The sequence below is a fragment of the Vipera berus genome (genome assembly GCF_964194415.1).
Source record: "Vipera berus genome assembly, chromosome: 4".
NCBI lineage: Eukaryota > Metazoa > Chordata > Lepidosauria > Squamata > Viperidae > Vipera > Vipera berus.
Genome location: NC_138206.1, coordinates 20,873,380 through 20,896,043, shown reverse-complemented (window position 1 = coordinate 20,896,043; position 22,664 = coordinate 20,873,380). Strand labels below are relative to the sequence as shown.

General features: G+C 36.3%; 2 protein-coding genes across 2 annotated transcripts in view; one reads left to right on the top strand and one right to left on the bottom strand.

Moving 5' to 3' along the window:
• CRYL1 (crystallin lambda 1) overlaps window positions 1-22,664 on the top strand; it is a 262,310-nt gene that overhangs the window by 210,151 nt on the left and 29,495 nt on the right. The gene's annotated exons all lie outside the window — the stretch shown is intronic.
• The window catches only part of ZMYM2 (zinc finger MYM-type containing 2), an 89,657-nt gene that overhangs the window by 66,527 nt on the left and 466 nt on the right, over window positions 1-22,664 (bottom strand). The window contains exons 2-4 of the mRNA XM_081327381.1: window positions 7,207-7,314; window positions 4,968-5,460; window positions 4,613-4,706 (exon numbers count right to left, since the gene is read on the bottom strand). Of these exons, the coding sequence (XP_081183507.1) occupies window positions 4,613-4,706; window positions 4,968-5,384 (511 nt within the window). The 5' untranslated portion in view covers window positions 5,385-5,460; window positions 7,207-7,314. The remainder of the gene's footprint in view (window positions 1-4,612; window positions 4,707-4,967; window positions 5,461-7,206; window positions 7,315-22,664) is intronic.

Sequence of the window (22,664 nt, the reverse complement as noted above, 5' to 3'; positions counted from 1 at the left end):
TGAGTAGTAGCAGAGGATTTTAAACTACTGTACAAATTAAATTATTGTTACTTTTAACTTGAGCATACTTTCTATGATTCAGTGTTAGCTACCTGCTTTTGGCAATACCTTCTGACTTGAAGTACATTTTCTTGTATCTCTGCAACTGCAGTTCACGTGTCATATGTAATTTCATTTTCATGTGTCCCAATCAATTTTGAGTTTAAATATTTATAGGAAGTAACACAGTATTGTTATTGCCATTGAGATGGTACATAAAAAAAATCTTGATTTTCTTGGGGTTGATATACATATGTACACTGTGTATGCTCTCACATTAACATTACTTATATAGTTTTTTTATTTTTTGTAACTATCAGCTATCATTATATGGAAGCAAAAATATCAGGAAAATAAAAAAATGCTTTTCTTGGGCTTCTCTCTAATAGGCAGCAACAAGAAAACAAAAAAATGCAGTGCCTATACCAAGCTAAACTTAAATGTTTTAACTGTTCTCTTTGGCCTATATACTCCTTTTTCAAAGTGAGATGTATGGCATATAAGTTTAATAAATAAATATACCCAAAGAACATAGGTATAACAAATGTAAAATAATTTAAAAGGCCTCTCGCTTTTCTTTTGGTTGAAAACAGTGTGTAAATAACTTTTTGAATACCAGTTCATGATGACAAACTTATTTTTTCTTATGAAATTTATTGTAATGTTCCAAAAATATTTTACAATCATATCAATGACTTTTTTTTTAACAATATGGTTAATAGGCAACACTTACATATATATTACTTTGCCTGTCTGAGATAAGAAGCTATTGAATGGAAGCTGATCTGAAGTTCTGATTGGCCTGGAGACTCAAAACATTTCCAGCTCTGTTCTGAGTTTTGTTCCAACAGAACACAACCAACTTGAAATATTTGGGCAAAACATTTGAATTTGTGCAGTTTTGTTGTATGAGCTAGATAGAGCACACTATCTATTTCAGGGGTGTCAACTGCTGGCCCGTGGGCCAGACGTGTCATCCAGAAGCCGCGCCCACCCCATTGCCGGCAATGGCAAAACAGTCACCTGATGTCGCGAGTTTGACATGTCTGGTCTATTTGATGCGCCCACCCCATTGCCGGCAATGGCAAAACAGTCACCTGATGTCGCAAGTTTGACATGTCTGGTCTATTTGATACATACCTCCTATACTAACAATATCCACACCTCCAATCTCTAGCTTTCACGGTTATTTTTATCTTCTATTAAAAATCATTGCTTGGGCAGCATTTTCTGCCATTGGTTACATTTCAGTAATTTTGGTTCTGGTATCACAGTTCAGTATTGCACTTTCTTGTATAACAATTGATAATGCAGTCAAATTCTATTTTTGTGGCAAAAATACAGTTTATTTTCATCTTTTTAACTTCTAGTAGTGATCAACCTAGTAACACCATCAAATCTTCAGTGATGTTTTCACAAATTATTTTGCAATATTTGCAAAGTCATGAAACAATCATGCAAAAAATAATGCAGGTATCATATACCTGTCCTGAAGAATATTATTTAAAAACTAGTGATGCTCATGAAACATTGGAAAGTTTCATGTGAATGCACTGAAAAAAATAATAAAGGTCTGAAAACCATTTTTCCCTTGTGGTTTCAGGTATCTGAAGTTGATAACTATAGACGTGAACTCATTAGACAAAATAAAGGGCATCACATATCAACAATTTTTGGCACACTGTCCTGAAGTCTCTGTTTTGTGCACATGGAAAACTTAACATTCAATATTTATTCCCAATAATTCCTGGCAGCTTTACTATTCTGCTCTTATAATCCTTTCTTCAGGCTTACTTCCATCATACTGAAAATTTGGAAGCACACAACAGAGGAAAGTAGAAAATGTTTCCTCAAAGCTGAGATCCTACTGATAGGAAATACATTGGAGAATAAAATATATTCTCAACCTCTGACGGAGAACAGCATCAAGCTCAAAAACTAGTGGGATGGAACCTTGATTGCCACCCTATAAATATACCTATTAGGGTCTGCAAAGCAACACTAAGCAAAGCACTACCAATAGCTACTTTGAGAATGTAGCTACAACTACTATAGATGCAGTCATGACACTGATATTTCCATAACATTGAGGAAAAGTGCTCCAATGCTTCATTTTTATTTTTAATTCTGGTAAAGATCCAATTTTCTTCTTTATCCTTGTATATTTTTTTTTGTTCTTTTGAGACAAGTGCCATGTTTTCTGAGGTTTCACAATCTGTAGTTGCATGGTATGGATTCTTGCTGTATAAAAACAGGCCTGATATTAGCCCCAGGTATGAGAGAATGCTAACAGATAACAATAATGGTAGCTTATGATACACAGCAGGGAAATCCTTATCAATGGGCTGGCTGTGATTCAATGTATTCGGAAAAGAATCGAATACATGACAGGCATTTTATTTAACACACATTTGACTATATCAAAATGTATGTAGCTCTCACAAAGGAACGTAGAAATCGTCAAGAAGCACATCAAAATCCAACAGTTATAAGCAGTTCAGTACTCAAAATTCAGCCATTAGTGAACAAAATTACTAATTAAATATTGAGTTGTCGATATGCTTAGTACACGGCTGTAAGAAATATTTTTAGTTACTTTTGTTAAGCCTACATTCTTTTTTTCAGAACCGCTGGTTTCCTTATAAATCTTTTTAAACCATCGAATTTAAAACTTCTATTCCAACTGTTACATATCTGATTAACAGTGAAATTTAATGCAAATATTTTCAATTGTATACGTCATCTCAAAATGAAGCTATAGATGTCAGATAAATGGCCTAACAGCTTGCATTATAAATAGGCTTTATTTTAAAAAAATAAAATAAAATAAAATACCTGGAATGAGCCCAGTTCTCCCCCCCCCCAAGTTTGAACTGGTAATATTGGTCTTTCAAAGGGTCTTAAAGATCTGGCTTTTCAGGCCTTAGGAAGGAAAGGCTCTTCTTCCTTTCTGTTTCTTGCCCATTTGTTTTGTTTGCCATTATTATTTTATTCTTGCTTGTTTCTGGTATCGTTCTTTGTTTTTAAATGTTTTATCTATAAATTACCCAGTCATCAGAAGGAGCAGCATATAAGTTTAAGATTATTCAAAACTGTATTTTTGTTATAAATCATAAGAAATGTCATTAAACAGTGGCTTATAAATAATGCAAATAAATTATTAAATTTGCATACAGCCTTCAAGTACAACTCAAAAGTAAAACCACAAAGTACCACAATACACTGCACAGTAATTCAATGGTGATTAATTTGAGTGAGCACATTCCTTAGTTCCCACTGCTCAGTCCTATTGTATGTAACTGTTAGCTACTGGAGCTCAGCAAACCTCCACGATTGGCAGTCACTGTTCTATATGTAAACATTTAGACAAGTACGGTTTCATTTTATGTTTATTAACAAACTTATACTTTGAGGGATGTTTCCCCAAATATATTTAACGCTCATTCAAATGAAAAGAATGCTGAAAATATTCAGCTTAATTTTACAGCAGGTAAGAATTTTTTTAGCAAATAGCCTGCATAGTATTTATTGATTGCACTTCAGATTATTCAGCTAAAAAATTTTTTTTTAGAAAAACATGTTGCCAGACTCCCACGCAATCTTTCATTCTTAAGAATGCCAGCCAATTTCTAATGAGAATTGCCAGTAAAAGCACAAAAATGGTAAGTATTTTTTATTTTATTTTTTTATTTTAATCCCATTTATATCCCGCCCTTCTCCGAAGACTCAGGGCGGCTTACAATTTAAGCACAAACCAATGTGCTTAGCAATAGCCTTCATTCTATGTATATGCCTGCTTATTAGGGCTTTCACCCCCCCCAAGCGGCATTATTACAAAGTCAGCTTATTGCCCCCAACAATCTGGGTCCTCATTTTACCTAGGAGCACTGAGCATGTCTTGGGATGTGAGGGAGGTAACTGCTCACTTGGGAAACAGGGAATGGTTTTGTTGTTCCATGTGCATGTGATGCTGTTTGTCTTGAGTGTTTTTGTAAGACAGGCAAAATAATTGGCAAACAAATTTAATAAATAAATAAATAGTTCATTATTTCTATCCTTTGACAAGGTAAATACAGAATTTAGTATATGATGTTCAGCTCCTGTTAAGTCAATTTCTCTTTGTCTTGCTCAAGCTTACTTTTAGAAAAGAGTTGAAATGATTTTGTTTTACAACTGAGACCCATCTAATTATTTTTCTTAGATTCTATACTAAATTACTTTTCTTTTAATTTCCTACTTTCATTTTCTACATAATGTAGACATTCTCTAACTACATCCTCATGGTTGCCTTATTATGAAGGAATCCACAATACTCAAGGTATTTAATTTACTCATCTGCCCCCAGAGGTAGGAATTCTTTTAAAGGCCCCAAGGTTCCAGATAATTGTACTCAATAAATTTTAATTGCTTAAAGCACTCTTTTATTATAAAAATGTGGTTTACATTAATCTTTCAAGCAATATACAATTTTATGAAACTGCACCGCAATAGTTTCAAAAGAACTTAGAATATAATTGGCTTTATGAGACTTTGCAAGTCTTAAGATTAAAAAAAATACATAAATACAACCTACCTGGATTATGATGAGTTGCAGATTCTCCATTCTGAAAGACATCACCAGCTACGTTCATTCTACCAGGATTGAAAGGTCCTACACCAGTCTTGGTCTGTGAAGTTAAAGATGGGGTGTATGTTTGTATATTAACACCAAAATTACTTGACTGCAGTCCGTTAGATACATCTCCCAAGTTGGTATTCTGTAGTGATGTTACATGTGTTATCATTAAGTTCATGTCACGCCCTTCAGTATTTTCTAAACGGCCAACACTCACAGAGCTCATACCTCTTTCTAATGTAGTAACATTAGCTATTTGAATTTCAGAGTCTGGTTCTGTGGTTATACCACTATTACCTATTCCTGCATTTACCTTACTTCTTGAAAAACTGGATGTTGAGAATTCCATTTCATTGTTTCTGTTTTTACCCTCTGGAAATCTTCTTTCACTGAAACTGGAATCATTTCTCTCTTGTCCCTGATTTGTTTCAATGTCTTCTTCATCATCAATAATAATAGTCTCAGTTATACTTCCCTTCTGAGCGCTCATGTCTTTTGACGGAGCTGGCATTTTAGGGTCATTTCCATGTTGCTCTTCATTACTGGATGAATTAAAAACATTTCTGTGGTCTGTTATTAATGGTGCAGAGATTTGTGGAGGTTGTACAGGTTCAACAAATACAACATCATCATCATCTTCTATGGAGGTACTCTGGAACTTAGATCTAGACACCAGAGAATTAGATGGACCTCCAAAAGAGCTTCCTACATTGGCTAGGCCAGTTGCCATTGCGATATGCCCTTATAAACCAGACGTAGGTTCAGACAACGCCAATTTTCAGCTACCTTCTGGCCTTCCAGAAAAACTGTTACAAAAAGAGAAAGCAGTTTCACTAAAAACATCATCTGATTATATTTTAATTATTTTTTTAAGTACCGTTTTTTTAACTAATTATTTAAATATGTTCTAAATAAAACAAAGCAAGGTTTTATTGAATGACTAAGCCCAGTGCTCTATCATTTCCTCTTGCAAGCAAGATTCAATTAAAAAAGCAACTACTCTTGTTCATTGTAACCCAGGAACCAAACTGTTTCTCTGAAACAAAGCTCAAATTGGCATCTAAGAGCCAAGAACAAACCATGACTTTTAGGACAGCAAAAGCGAATTCCTAGTCCCACATTACTATCAAAGCAGATAACTAGCTTCTGTTTTTCTTAATTAAATCTGAAGTCCTAGGGCCACATGTCCATTCCCCCAATTTTGGGATGTGACACATGGAGCTTCTTCAAAGATTATCACCAAATTTTCTTATTAATGAAATGAAATAATTAAAAATACTGGATAAGTAGTTAGGACACCAGGTAGAAACCAGGAGACTTTGAGTTGTTAATCCCACCTTAGGCATTACTAAGCTGGGCAGTTGGGTGACTTTGGGACAATAGTCTCTCTCAGCTCACGCCATCAAGTTTGGGCAACAAGTTGGTCTGTCTATTCCTGCCACAACCAATGCATTATACTATGTGGATTTAAATGTATTAAAGTGGAATGAAATCAAATTTAGGGTGTGTATGGGTCCAATCTACTTTTGCCAATAAAAGGCCAAATGCAGATCTTGAATTGATAAAGGTTGGTCAGTCCTTCATTCATCCATCCATCCACGTACCTATCTACAGCTTTGAGCCAGTCTTGACGCCTGGCAACTATAGGGATATGGAGTTTTCTTGGCAACATTTTCAAAAGTAGTTTACTACTTTTTTCTTCCAATGGCTGAGAGAGAATGACTAGCGCTCTAAGACACTCTTTAGTGACTTCATGCTAAGGACTAGAACACATAGTCTCCCAGTTCTAGTTCAGTAAATTTAATTGCTATATCAAACTGGGTTCCATTAAACTACTTATAATCTAGTAAAATAATTTCTGTACAAATCGGCAATCTGGTAAATCATAGTAAGCTAACATTTTGAAAATTCTGGCTTTCTTTCACATAGATTTACCATATCTAGACAACCCAAATTTAGATGGCTACTAGATAGCAGTTAAAAAATGGGAAAAAAATCTGTCTTACTCCTACAGTTATCTGTATTTTTGTAGCCCAGATATAACAGTTCCTACTTTCATGTGCAACTTAGCTATAGCGTTTGAAATATAATGTAGACATTTCAAAGAAAAATGAAATATTATAGTTCAATTACATTTAGAATTGGCAACAAGCTTGACATATTCCCCCTACCCTAACTGCATCGAAAGAAACTGAAATTCTGAATAAATTACTTCTCAGTTGGGAAGTGTTTAATTCAGGGATAGGCACACTTGGCTCTTTTATGACTCGTGGACTTCAACTCCCAGAATTCCTGAGCCACATTCTGGGAGTTGAAGTCCACGAGTCATAAAAGAGTCAAGGTTGCCCACCCCTGGTTTAATTCTTACTCTGGTTAGCATAAGCAACTAAGCTCTTTGGACAATTTATATAAGCTACTGTTTTCAATAAACTTTTTATGTTCAATCTTTCTTATTACTTAATTAATTTTATATTTAATTTTCCCCCATTCAATTGACTGCTTGAAGCAGTTAATATTTTTTTAAAAAATGTATTTCAAATCCAAATACTTACTTATTCAAAAACATCCAGGAATTTAAAGTTTTCCAATGCCTTTTTGATCCTGGGAACTTTGCTCAGTTCTCTAGACAAGCTGGAAATGTTTTTTGGGAAATAAGCATCCTGAAATAGATTTAATAAATATTGAGAATGCAAATTTGCCATGAAAAGTGACAGTAAAGTAATTCAATTTTCAGCCAAAATCCTTCAGATTTAAAGGATTTTCAAATCCTTAACAATTCAAAAGTTGGCTGTTGAGATGAACAATATGGTCAAGTTTACCCACAGCAGAATCTCAGCGAATGTCATAAAAATATTACATCAATATATTTCCCATTGCAAGCAAGATTTCCCAAAATAGATACAGTGCTATCTTCCTTTAAAAAAACAGAAATCACACAATCCTATTTTATTTTCCTTATTAATGTTACCAACCAAATATTTCAATGCAGATTTTTTTAAACTAATATTTTTTAAAAAATGAAACTTGAAGCTTCATGTTGGCCAAAACCTGCATGTTTGAAGATCTGGTAGCAAAACAAAAGGAACAATTTGCTCAGGCCATAAATATTGAGAAAAGAAAATTGTTCACCATCTAAATTAGCCCTGTTAAGTTTTATGCAGTATTCTAAACTACTGTTAAAAATGACAAAATTATAGTAAAATATTTTGCAGCTTACATTATGGCCTTATTTTTACTTATCCTTATTTCTCTATCACTAAAATTCCACTATTCAAAATATTTCTCTATTTAAAAAACACAGAACTGTCCATCTTTAGTCTGGAGATATTCAGTGTACAGCAGTTCCTATACCTCAAGCACAAATGAACTATTTGAAACAGTGTTTCTGCTGCTACCAGTAATATTCACTTGCCTGCCCACTTGTTCATATCCTTTCACAGCTAAACCAAGTTGCAAGATTCATGTTTATATTAAAAGAAGCAGCAAAAAAATACTGAATTTTATAGTTTGGCACCAATTACTTCTACCCTAGCCCTTTTAAAACAATTCTATATCAGATTAAGTTAGCCAATGAAGTTACTCTTTAGTATATTTTCTGTTCTACTATATAGAACAGGCATGTCAAACTCGCGACGTCATGTATCACGACTTTTCCCCCATTGCCAGCAATGGGGTGGGCGTGGTTTCAGTATGATGCATCTGGCCCGCAGGCCAGCAGTTTGACATGCCTGATATAAGGAGTCATTGGGAATTAGGAAGCATACAACTTTAATACATTATTATTATATTCTCTTAATTTTATTTTACAATAATGGCATAGTGAAAGCTTCTAATTATCATAGTATTAAGTTTCATATATTTCAACAAGCTTCTTCAATAATTCATGCTTAGGTTTAAAGAAAAACCCTGCAATATCCACAGGCTGAAAACATCTAATACAACAGTGAGACATCATCTGTACCAATTAATGCTGAATATTAAAACTTATTTATCACAACAGAAAATGGTTGTTGCTATGTTTCAAGTTCTATCTTTTTCTAAGAAAAAACTACTCAAGACGATAGCATGCTTATTCCTGATTTATAAGTGAAAACCATAAAATAGGTACTAGGTACAAGTAAGTAAAACTTCATCAGTAAAAATAATAACCGCAAAAAGAGATCAAAACTAGGGTCCTCCTTTGGAAAATGAGAGTAGAATGCATAAAAATATTTGCCTTTTCTTCTAGATGGTTTACAAGCTGCATAAAGAAGCAAACATTTTTTAATCTAGTATACAAGTTTTTTTTCTTAAAATGGCCTTGCATAACCGTAACAGTTGAATATGTCTTTTAAGATTATTCTGCAACCTTCTTTTTTCTTAAATGTTCAAGGCAATATATTCCATTCTCCAATGTTATCCTCACAACAACCCTGTGAGCAATGACCTATGCAAATAAAGAATGAGGTTTTGTGGCTTAGTAGACTTAAACCTAGATTTTTCTAGCTCAGCACATGAACCACTGGATCACGAGCTATGTTAATTATGTTCACAGCAGCTTTTGTGTTAAAACTCAAGCTGCCAAAGTTTAATACAAAGATCTAACTAACCGTCATAATGTATGAAGTTTACTTATAAGTATTTCAGCATGGGCACGAACTACAACAAAATAGTAACATGCCAAATACTTTCATATTTATCTGCTTTAATTATGAATAGATTTCATTAGTGGATTTCTTAAGATATTCATGCAACTAGTTGATATGGCCATATAAATTAAATCCGTGGTGGCAAACCTTGGCACGCAGAGCCCTCTCTGAGGGCACGCGCGCCATTGCCCCAGTCCTAGGCCTTCAGCTGGGTTTTATAAAACCTTTTCGCTTTAGGCCTCTGCCACCGTGGGGAAAAAAAGGTTCAATCAAATCAACTTTTTCCGGGGGGGGGGGGGGAAGATCTCGCAAATTTGGAATTGATTGAACTTTTGAGTCCCACCCAGTCTGCCGTTATCACTGCAGCCACACCCACCAGCACCAGAGGGGGTTTGGGGTTGCACTCGGTCTGTAAATACTTATTACCATAATAGTCCTTCTTTTAGTTTCTTATGAAACATAATAGGTTATTCAAAAAGTTAGTAGCCAAATTAAGGAAGAAACAAGAATTCCATAGTACTAATATACATATTCTAATAGTTTAACTAATAAGATACTGAAAAAAGTTATGACAACCTGGAGCATAGCATTTAATGGAAATAAAACACATGCTCCTGTTTGTCATAACTTCTCAGTATACATACATTTCTAAGCTATACAGAGCATGTTCACTGATAAGAGTCAATGTCATCTTGAAGGAAGATGGAAACAGCAAAAATATTTGGAGGCGTGAATACACAGGATATCCTATATGAATCTAAAAAACAGCAACTTTGTGTCTAGGCTACTTTGCTACTATCCTACCTATAAAACATGAAACAAGTGATGATTGCCTACACCAGGGGTGTCAAACTCAATTTCATTGAGGGCCGCATCAGCATTGCGGTTGCCCTCAAGGGGCCAGGTGGGTATGGCCAGGGTGGGCGTGGCCTACTGGGTGGGCGTGGCTAGAGTGCATATGGCCTACTGGGTGGGCATGGCCAGCTCTACATCATTCGCATCAAGGGTGCCTATGGGGGCCTGGGCAGAAGTGGGACAGATCTGAGGGTCTCTGGCAGAAATAGGGTCTCTGGGCCAGGGCCAAGGCAGTGGGGGCCGTTCCCTCACTGTTTCCAGGCTGGCTTCGTGGGCCACATGAAACCACTTTGCGGGCCGGATCCGGCCCCCGGGCCTTGTGTTTGACATGTCTGGCCTACACATATCTGAAGATTCTTGTATAATAGAACTGGGAACATGGGATATTTCAAATCCCAAATGGGCTATTTCCACTCATCAGAAAGGAGTAACAGCAGCACTATTAGTTAAAAAAGCATCCTTAACTCATTCTTACAGAAAGGCAAATACCACAAATGCACATATTTTGCCAAGCTACTTTAAACACATGAGCCATTATAGTTAACAAATTATATGACATAATCAAGTTAATACCGTATTTTCCATCGTATAAGACGACTTTTTAACCCATGAAAATCTTCTCAAAAGTCAGGGGTCGTCTTATAAGCCGGGTGCTGAAACTTTAGGGACAGGGCTGGCTGGAAAACCTGGAGCGGATCTCCCATTTAGTCTGTGCAGGGAAAGCGGGACCAATTGGAGTAGAAGCTGCAGTCTGTGATTTTTTACAGGCTGGGGTCTGGGCGTCTTTCCTTCTAAACTTGAAGAGCAGCTGTAGTCTATCCCAACTTGAAAGGCAGGTGGGGAATGCCGCAGTCAGAGCAGCTGCTTAGCTCTAAGGACACATTTGACTCAGGAACTGGGCGGGCTGGCTGGAAAACCTGGAGCGGATCTCCCATTTGGTCTTTTTTTTAATCCCATTTATATCCCGCCCTTCTCCTTCTTCTCTTACAATTTAAAGCACAAATCAATGTGCTTAGCAATAGCCTTCATTCTATGTATATGCCTGCTTATTAGAGCTTTCACCCCCCCCCCCCAAGCAGCATTATTACAAAGTCAGCTTATTGCTCCCAACAATCTGGGTCCTCATTTTACCTACCTCGGAAGTATGGAAGGCTGAGTCAACCTTGAGCCTGGTGGGATGTGAACCTGCACTAATTGCAGGCAGCTGGTGTTACTTAAGGCTCTGCGCAGGGAAAGCTTTAGAGTGAATTAGGAAAAGTGAAAAAGTGAATTAGGAAAATAGGAAACAGTTGCTGGAATTGGGTATGTGTAGTTTAACGAAGAGAAGGGTGAGGGGTGACATGATAGCAGTGATCCAATATCTCAGTTGCTGCCACAAAGAAGAGGGAGCCAAGCTATTCTCCAAAGCACCTGAAAGCAGGACAAGAAGCAATGGATGGAAACTAGTCAAGGAGAGAAGCAACCTAGAACTAAGGAGAAACTTCCTGACAGTTAGAACAATTAACCAGTGGAACAACCTGCCTCCAGAAGCGGTGAATGCTCCAACACTGGAAGTTTTTAAGAGACTGGACAGCCATTTGTCTGAAATGGTATAGGGTTTCCTGCCTTAGCAGGGGGTTGGACTAGATGACCTCCAAGGTCCCTTCCAACTACTACTACTTCTTATTATTATTATTATTATTATTATTATTATTATTATTATTATTATTATTATTATTATTTAATCCACTTGTACTGTTTTATGTTTACATGTTTGATGACAAACAGCCTTATGTTTATAAGTGACAGTTTTCCTACTAAGTACCTGCATGTCATAAGCATTTGAATTAAAATTACCATATTAAAATCAAATCTGATGTTTTTTTAATTTTTATTTGGTGTGCGTTGGAAGAGGGGTAGTCTTATACCGCGAGTATAGCCCAAACCCTATAATTTAACAGGAAATGTAGGGGGTCGTCTTATACGCCAGAAAATACGGTAAGCTATCTTGTGATTGTGCTAACCCTAAAAAATGAATTTCATTTGTATGCCTATGAGTGTGTGTACATATACCTGCCTCCCATATTTTAGATATAACGTCATTTGTTAGTGCCCATAACATATTTATACACACAATTGTGTTTCTGTTTACTTTGGAAGACTGGCAAAAAATGGTTTAAGGCATCTCTCAACTTTAAGGTTTTCTACTTACTTAATTTTATTTTTATACTCCTTCAGCCTCATGATTTTGGGTGGTATACAAGAAACTTTGTTAAAACTAAAAAAATGTAAAGTACAAAAAAGAAATATTAAGTAAAATAAAAATGACAGAAAAATTAAGGCAATAGTAAATAAAAGTATATAAAGAAATGTGTTCCCCTTCATCACCAGTATAATTTTAATAACATCACCTTCTCTTAAAATACAATTGGTCTCTTCTATCCATATCTCATCTCTTATCTAAAAACAACTCCTTAAGAATCTTGTTATTCAGTTCTAATCAGCCAAAATCCATTAAACACTATCTGGAATAACTTTATTTGATCAAATAAACTTTATGTTCATTTTACTTTACAATCTTGATCTTTAATCTTCAACCTTTAATGTCCTAGAACTTGATTTCATTTTTTATTTTTTTCCCCACAAATTCTTCAAAAACTTTAATGAATATCTTTTATAAATTCAACTTAGAAAACTTACCCAGATCACTCTTTTGGTTTGTTAGTTCTATATTTCTTTTATTTTAATTATTAAGACATCAGCTAGTTTCTTTTCTATGCCCAGTGTAGAATTTTTTTCCATGTCACCATAACCTCTCATTTTAAAATCCCCTTCTGATCAGGGAAACTTGTTTGGTAAAACTTGTTCCATAAAGTCCTTTAAAAACAGTCTCTAGACTTCCGGTTTGCCGACGCGGCCACTGCAGATGTTTGGAAGGCAAGCTCTGTCTTCCACGTCTGATTTCGCATCGCTGGGGGACCCTGGAAAGGGTCGAAAGTCACCTTGTAGGGGCAACCAGCAAGGAGGGGATCCCCACTTGATCACGGGAGGGTGGTATCCCTTCTGCCCAATTTGGCACAGCCCTCCAAACTGGTGGACAAAAGACCGCCCATAGAAATATGGCTCGTTACCAGGCTGCAAACAGCTGATGTCAAACTTACCACCAGGCACCTACAAAGCAACGCGGATGAGACTGGGTGAGATCTGAACCTCTCTTCAATCCTATTTTTTTCACCTGTATAAGCTGCCTAAAGTATTTTCCTCTCTGTGGAGAGGGAAGGGAAACTCTATTCCACTCTCTAATAACAGCAGTGACTGACTATCCAGGGGAGTTTAAAATGTTGAAACAATAACCTGACTTTAACTGTTTTTCCAAAACTTGAGGACTAAAAATTTCCTATTTTTATTGAAGATTTGGGGTTTTACTTACAAAAAAGAAATAAAATTGTAAAAGTCTATAAAAATCTTTTTTTAAAAAAAATAAATCCAAAATGGTATGATATTACAATCTGTTACTGTCTGAAAGAGCCTAACTATAGATAAGACTTTTGTGACCTTGGCAATCAGCTGTGAGAAGCTCAGCTGTGTTCTATACTCAGTGATAAAATTATTTTCATTCTCTGACTGTAAAGTTTTTAAACCGTATCACTAAGAGAACATGGATGAAGATCAGGAACAGATTTCATTTATGCTGAAAGCAATTCATGAAACTATTCTTAAAGCCACTGATGAAGTAAAAGGCTACAGAAAAGAACAAGATGTCAGCCTAGATATACGAACCCAAACTTAGATTACACCCAAAGAATTAACTACACAGAATATAATAGAAGAAATGGAGCAATTAAATAATATGATAGAAGATTCAACTGATCAACAAACACAGTTAGCAGAAAACTTAAAAAGGGATTGATAACTTTGGAAATGGAAAAGACTTTCTATATAAACCAGAAGAAACCTGAGGATCAAGAAAACAGACTGAACGGAAGATAAACATTTCAGGACAACTACACCGGGAGAGCAGAGAATTTGTTAGCTCCTTCAAAAAAAAAATGCTGACTGGATGGCCTTTCTTATTTCAATCTATCTATCTCTATAAAATAACAAAGGGCTTTGATTTACTAGTAAGGATTAAAATAGAATATACTCGATTTGACAAGATACGTACTTTGAAGACTAGATTTTGTTATGAACTGAGGTAAAGAAAACTTTGGTTATTTTAAAATTTGGAAGTATAAATATTAAGTTAAATTTGAATATTGATTTGTTTATAAAGATTGAATGTAAAGCTAATTAAGATAGACATAAGCTAAAAATATATTGATAAATGTAATAAACATGTTTTACTTAGCTGATATAATAATAAAAACTATCAGCTTAAATATGAGATAAAAGATATTAAGAGAAAAAGAAAGGAAGTATTTGATGCTGAAGCAAGAGAAATTAATAGAAAATAAGAATGTTATATTATTAATTAGTTGATGTAAGATGGTGAGAAATAGAATATATTCAAATAGACAAGATATGTATTCTGAATATTAGACTTTGTGATGTATTGTGATAATGGGAATTTTGGTTACTTAAAACTTGGAAACTAGAAATATTAAATGTTACGTTAAATATTAATGGGAAATTAAAAACTGGGGAAAACTAATTAGGACATTGTCTATAAAGACTGAATGTTAAAATAATGATATGTATAAGCCAAAAATTATTGATAAATGTAAGAATATCATTTTTATCTACTAGATTTAATAAGAGTTGTATTAAATAGGAGACAGTAAATACTAAGGGGAAAAGAGAGGAAAAAAATTAATGTAACAGCTTGAGACTTGCACTAAAGATACTTGTATGTCATTGTATTATTGATTAACCCAGCCGCCACGGGGCTTTTCAAATACTTAAATGTAAAATTAGAAAATCAATAAAACATTTTTTAAAAAATAAAAAATAAAAACAGTCTCTAATGGTAGACATTCTTAAAATTAACTTCTGGATCCATTGCTAACAAATATTCTTCAATACATCCAATGCTGAAATATTTTGCTCCATTCTGAATTAGTAAATGAAATGTGTTAGTGTTCCTCCTTTCATTGTAAACTTTAGTACCTTCAGGTTCCCTCCAAACAGCATTTTCCTACATGAAGGATTCTTATAATTTCAAAATCAATTTTCCATTCACATTTTTGCTGTTTATTCTAAAAAAGATTTTTAAAATCCTTAAGGATTGAAGAAAATTCACTGATGCTATAAAACATATTGTTCCAAAGGTTCCACAGTTTTTAGCTGAAAAGCAGTTAACGAGCAATTTCTAAAAGTGATTAGGAAAAGAAGTATGCAAAGTCTGATCCATAAAGGCACCAATCATAGTTTGGGATTAGATGGCCTTTGCTCATCTCCCTTAGCGTTAAATCAGCCACAGACTGCTTTCTTGTGGTATCCTCATGAAGATAAACTGTCTGGAGCATTTGGGGATGATCCAGTCTTCTCCTTGTCCAGAGAAAAATCACAAAAAGTCACTGGATCTTCATTCCACTTGCTATTTCCCTTTTCCATTAGGCCTCCACTGCACTGAACACTCCATAAAAAGCTTGGTTTTTAGACATTTCCTAAAAGCCAGAAGGGCCCATCTGTGGCAAGATGTACAGCTGGGCTGCAACCAAAAGGGCCTGTTATCCTCAGAGAGGATATCTCATAATTATTTAACTAGCTGGGCTGACTCCTTTTGGAAAAGGCAGCACCTAAGGTAAGCCAATGCTCTGCTACATAGTGCTTTAAACCAGCACTGTGAAACAGACCTGGAAGCCTGAAAGCAATCAGTGGAGCAACCATAATATAAATGTTATTTTGCAAAGGCAGGCTCTAACTGCCAGCAGTCTGGCTACCGAGTTCCATTCCAGTTATAGCTTCCAAGTCAACTTCAAAAGTAAAGTGAGTTGCAGCAGTCCAATCACATGATGGTAACAGCACAAGGTCCTCTCACCAGTGCTTCCTGGTCCAGGTAACTGATACATCATAAAAAGCTAAAGAAAGTCCCTTTTTTGGAAATAGTACATCATACAGGTAGCACTTGACTTGCAATTTAGCAGTCTACGTCATAACGGCACTAAAAAAGTGACTTGACCAGCCCTTGCACATACAACCATCACAGCATCCCCACAGTTATGTGATCAAAACTTGGTATTTATGACAGGTGTGGTCCCAAGGTGATGTGATAACTATTTGTAACCTTCCCAGATTTCAACAAGCAAAGTCAATGGGGAAACTGAATTCACTTAACGGCTGCACACAATAGGCCCAAATGTTGTGTACTATATCCAGATTCTGATAAAGGTCATGCATAACTGATGCTGTTTTCTGCCTGCCTCTGTCTGGTCTTGAATGGGAAGGATCTAGATAATCTTTTGTTAAAAATACTTTCTATAGCTGAGTTTCTACCATACTCAATCTTAACTAAATAGGAGAAATTACTGAGTTAAAGGCTGTTCATACTGAGAAATAGCATCCTCAAGAGAGGTAACACATTTTCCTTCAACACCCTTCTGTTTTTCAAAATGTCATCCCATTATGCTGGGTAGGGTTAGGGAGCCTGGAAGGATCCAGGATGGGCAAGCATGCAGCCTACAGACGGCAGAGTTCATAAACAAAGATCCTATCCATCTTCTAAGATTCCAAAAAATCCCTGTTAATATTGCAGAATTTTGCCCGTCGCCTTCCCTGATATCAACTGATACCTATCCCTAGAGGAATACAAGATTTCATTTGCAATTTAGTTAGCTTTAACTCATCTGTTTTGGACATATCAATTTAAATGATTTATAATGGCATGCAGTTTTAGTTTCTGCTTTGTGTCTGTGACACATTTGTAATATGCCTAATGTGCTTATAGTGGTAGCTCGTTACCTGTTGACAGAAAACATGCACATGTTGTAGTACTATATCAATGAACTGAGCATTTTTGTGTGCTTGGCCTTCAGGTCTACCAAATGTAAGTTTCCTATATTGCTGTTTTATGATTGGCTCTTCCCAGTGGAGTTTTAGCATGGCTTTAGTTAAAAAAAAAGTAAATCAACTAAATATAAATTTAGTCTCAAATGCAAGGCTAATTGAAAAACTTTTCTTAAGCTACACCAGCTCACGTATTGGTCTAACTCTATTGTATCATTCTATAATTATTATATTTTATTATTTATTGTAAACTGCCTAGAATCCTATTGGATTGAGGTGGCGTATAAATGTAAAGTATATAAATGAATATAAATAACATGAATTCACAAGCACATTCAACTAACCTGAGTGGTCACTGGAACAAAAACAAATGTTTTTTACATCAAAAGGAGATGTCTCATACTATATACCCTTCAAATGGAGTGACCAATTCACTGACCTTTTTGTGAATTTATGTTCAAAGAGCATTGAGACAATTAATATTTTTGCATATAATTACCATGCTGTCTGATGACTTTAAACATGAGTGTACTCTAAAAGTTTGTTAAAAACATGTTTATAAATATATGACTATATGTTCATAATTATAGTAATATAATCAAAAATAGTGGGTGCTTATAACATGAACATTTGTATATTGCTCTAGAAATAGCTCAAGTTCCAGCTTAACTTGAAATAGACCAACTATTATAACAATAAATCAATAAATAACAATAAACAATAAATCAATAACAATAATTTTTAAAGTTCCTACTTATCCTTACAACTCTCTGGGTGATCTTTGGCCAGTTACCACCTCTCAGGCTTATTTATCTAACAGATTTGAAACTTTTTTTTTCTGAACATGAAAGAAGTTTCCTGGAAGTTCTGCTGATTAGCCAAAGCAAAATGCAGAATGCTTGGTTGTTCTGGTTTTAGTTAAAGCAAAATCTGGGGTATCCCAGAGTTATTTTATGGAGGAGGAATTATGCACATTGTTTCCCTCTTCCTTTCTTCACACCTATATGCCTCTCCTTACTGCAATGATCTTGGCAGTTCTCAATCTGGCTTCTCCGGATGTGCATGAAATGCAAAATGGACTTGCAAAATGCATTCTTGCTTCAAATCCAAAACATATGTTTTGCAACTTTGCACAATCAAGACCTATTTTGATTATTCTCGTTTTGACAGAAAAATATCTGGAGAGGTCTCATAAAGTAAATAGGGCAAGGTTGGAATGTCTCATCCTCCTCTCTACATGACTCATGTTCCAGTTCACCTTCCCTGTTTATTTCTACATCAATCATCGTGCTTTGTTCATAATTTACTTTTCCCACTCTAAACCCCAGCTCCCAAAACCATATTTAGGGCCATATCTGGAAAAGAACAGTCTTGTTTAATTCTATACATGTAACAAAACTTCTAAAGAGCACATTTCAGTTTGGGCAAGACAATCTGAAAACAGCTGCTCTATACACTGAACATTCTGCTTATCCGAAGTACCTGTAAGAATGAAATCATACTATCTGGCCCATTTTCAACAAGGATATTCTATTACAACTGACTAAAACTCTTTTGAATTACAGGCAGAAAAATTTCTTCCATCACCTGATCTTTTTCTAATTAAACTTAAAGGCAATTTGTGGTGCCTTAAAGACTAAAAATGTTTTTATTAAATTTATAGATCATCTCATTCTGCAATATGAGTGTTGAGCTTACTTTTTTTAAAAAAACTAGAGCTCATATTAGCAAATAAATTGTTACTCCAGGTTGAGAGAGTGCATGTGTGCAAATGTAGACTATAATCAGCAAGATTAGGTATAACTCAAATGCAAGAAATGGAGTACAAGTAGTCCTCAACCTATGACCACAATTGGGATCAGAATTTTGGTCACTAACCATAACAGTCAATAAGCGATTCATATGTGACCATTCCCGATTATATATCCATTTTACTGCGATTAAGTCACACATTTGTTAAGCAAATCCAGATTTTCCCATTGACTTGGTCAGAAGCTGGCTGGTGAGAAAACAAATCACGATCACATGACTTCAAGACATTGTAATCTCCATAAATGTCAGCTAGCTGCCAAGACAATTGAATCAGCTGGTTCAATGGTTAAAGCTTCAAGGATGAGTTGTCATTTTTTTCAGTGCTGTTGTAGCTCCAAAACACCATTAAAAAAGTTATATTGATTTTTGTTCGTGTCTGTCTGGGGTTTATTTATCTTTATATGAGAACTAGGAATTCTGTTTTATTCCTTTTCTATTCAGCCAAAATCACTTAAGAATGAATAATTGCTTATAATCCTTATCTCTTAGAAAAGAGCAAGATAGACTAACCAGTTCACACATATTCAGTGTCATGCAGACCTGTTTAACTATTCCTTCTAACAGGAAGAACCAAGAATCAGCAGTGTACAGCATAAATTCTCAAGTGAGAATCAAAGTTTCATTTTGAAACACATAACCTACCTTAAAACATAAATAAAATGTGGAGTTGAGTTTTATTCTTACATGTACAATAAGTCAGAAGAGACGCTTTCTATGAAACTTTTATGTCGCCTGGCATTGACTTAACCTTTGAAGAGGTTTAGTAAACTAAGACTACTGTAAATGCAAAAATCATTCTTAGATATTTGGGATCTCCAGTAGACCCATGCTTGATTTCTGCATAAATATATTCATTTGGTTTCAATACTCTATGTGAAAATGACAAATGCTACCAGAAACAAACTTAAAGCTAATTTTAAATACAAAGCTACATACAAGTTAAATTGTTGGATTAATTCTTACTGAATAAAATAGCTGATTTCAGAAAACCATCGTCAAAACCAACAAATCAAGTGATTTAGTACAATGCACGGTACCAACTTATTTGTGCTTTCAATTAAATATTCAATTGAATACTTTGTATGACCAAATTATCTTTACAAGCTATTTCTATTTATGAAGTTCCCATAATCCAATGAAATCATGAGAATAACCAAACCAAAGATATGAATCACAATTCAGCTTCTACATTCATATTCAAGCAAAAATAAGGAAATTTTCAAACTCTTCATCCCATATCACATGGTGGTCTTAAAGGACAAGTTGCAGACAGACTTGTATACATGCCAAACTCCCTTGCCCACTTGTAACTATTATATGAGTAGACCTCAATAAGACTGTTTAGTTTAAGTAATATGCAAAATTTCTTTAGAGCTGACCAAATTTTATTCCTATATTTATCCACTATGATTTCCATCTGCTTTCTCAACTTTCATAATTGGCAAAGTATATTTTTCCAGAACAGCATTATTCTTATTGGAATTAACAAATTAAGTCTCTTAATTTCAAGGTTTCTTTACTGAATTAACAAATTGGTTTGACTCATACAACATACTAAGCTATGTACCACTGTTTAAAAATAGAAAACCTGGCTTTGCATGGCACACCATTAAGCAAGAATCTTAATAAACTATTAAACATGGAAGTGTTTCTTCCCATTTTTATTTTGAATACATCTATTCTTCTGACATAGCTGAGGGTTTTTTAAATCCTAGGACTGCAACTTCTATTTTTTAATGGTCTACTTTGGAGCATGGGGAGAGCAAAATAAACAATGCTAGTAAAAATAACATCTTTTGTTATCTATAATACTACTAAAAATACTCAGAGTAAGAGTAAGAAATTCAGATTAAGAAAAGATTTAAGATTAAAAAGTCAAGCAGCCTTGGCCTAATATGTAATTGAACTGTAACAGTAACATCTACATTAATGTTTGTATGATTTCATATTAGCATTAAAGATAAAAATTTTAAGTAACAATGTTCTAACTAAATTTAGAAACCTTTTTATTCAGATGAATTTACCATCTAATCTATATGCCCATGAAAGTAATTCTGACAAGTTTTTAAGAATCAGCTTCCTATGGTCTTATTTATAAACCATTTGTTTAATATAAGATTGAATTATGGTTCTGGATACTGGAATATCACCAGTGGTTTCTTCAGAGGATATTAAATAATCCTCCACTTAGACTACTGTTTTCAGAATCAGGCAATAGGCCTATAGTTGTTTCCATTAGGGTTGCCTTTGCCATTTAAGTGATTCCAAATCTTCCTAGTAAGGTGAAGGGAACGGGACTAAGTTAAATGTAAAGTTTTCAAAATGCAAAAAGAAACTTACGATATCATTTCACTCAAAGCAACTGCATCCATTTTGAAAATATGAGACACAACTGAACACACAACCACCACAGGATTCTCAAACCACCTCCAAGGTTTTAAGGGAAATCGAGACACATAACCGCTTTCAGGTATGAACCACTAGATCAGGGGTCGGCAACCTCGGCTCTTTTATGACTCGTGGACTTCAACTCCCAGAATTCCTGAGCCAGCACAGCTGGCTCAGGAATTCTGGGAGTTGAAGTCCACGAGTCATAAAAGAGCCGAGGTTGCCGACCCCTGCACTAGATAGAACTTGGGGAAAAAAATGTCACTTTAATGCACGCTCCAAAACTCTAGGGGGCAGTCGAAAGATACCCCGCCCCTCGATGGGCAAGGCTAGGAGCGGCAGGAGCCCGTCGTCTGCTTGCGAATGTTGGTATTGCAGGAGCGATGTCTGCAGCAACAGAGCCCACCCCGCGGGGGTGGAGTCGCCTCCCGGCCATTACCGGGGCTTTGCTCTAGGGCAGCAGCTGCTGCACCCAGCCATCTCTTCCCCCCCCCCACATACCCTGAGAGGCACCTCCTCTTAATCCCCACCCCCACTCCTCGTGCCAAAAATGGGTGCTCTACCTCCGCCTCCCAAGGCAGGTCGAACCGAGGCAGGAAAACATATATAAATAGCACTCACAATGGGAGCTCCTGCTCCTTGCTGGGCTCTGCCAAGGCTGCGCCAAACTGGCCCGCAGCCTAAGGAAAAGAGGTGCTCGTCAAGGGGAAAGGGAAGGGGGGGGAATATCTACAGGGGTAGCGGGTAATGCTTTCCCATCTTCCCCTCCAGGAGACGCCCTTCCCAATGGGCAAGAAACGGGAGTTGCCACCGCTGCTTTTTCGAGTTGGTACCCAGCACCCCTCTAGATGCCCTTCCCAAAGGGATACTGGAGCCTCTTGGCCCACGGACGGTGCCTCACTGATACACCCTTCAACACCAGGGTCGGGTCTTTCCTCTTCGGACGCGACTCCCCCAACGGGCAACAAACAGAGGAGTTTCTGCTGTTAGCCTGAGATTGTGGAGCTGAAGAACTCCCCCCCAACCCAGACCTCCAAATCTGCCCTCCATAGTTCAAAAACTCTCGGGACTGAATCCAAACTCGGCTTCCATCCCCTTCCCGCCCGCGACTCTAGCGCCGAAATCTACCCCGACCTCGCTTTCTGCCAATTGCCCCGGGAGTTGCGCTTGGCCCCCTGCAGTCTGCTAGCAGCACTGCCGCCTCCAGTCGGCCGCCATTAAAGAGACCCAGCCAAACAATACGGGAGGGGAGAAAGAGGATCCGCGGAGCGCAACGCGGAGCGCAATTACGGACTCCCGCGAGGGAAGAAGGAACCGGGGAGGGGGGGGGAAAGCGCGATGATAAGGGGACAATTACCCCCCCCGGGAGGCAGTTGGAAATAAAGCCGGGCGGAGAGACATCG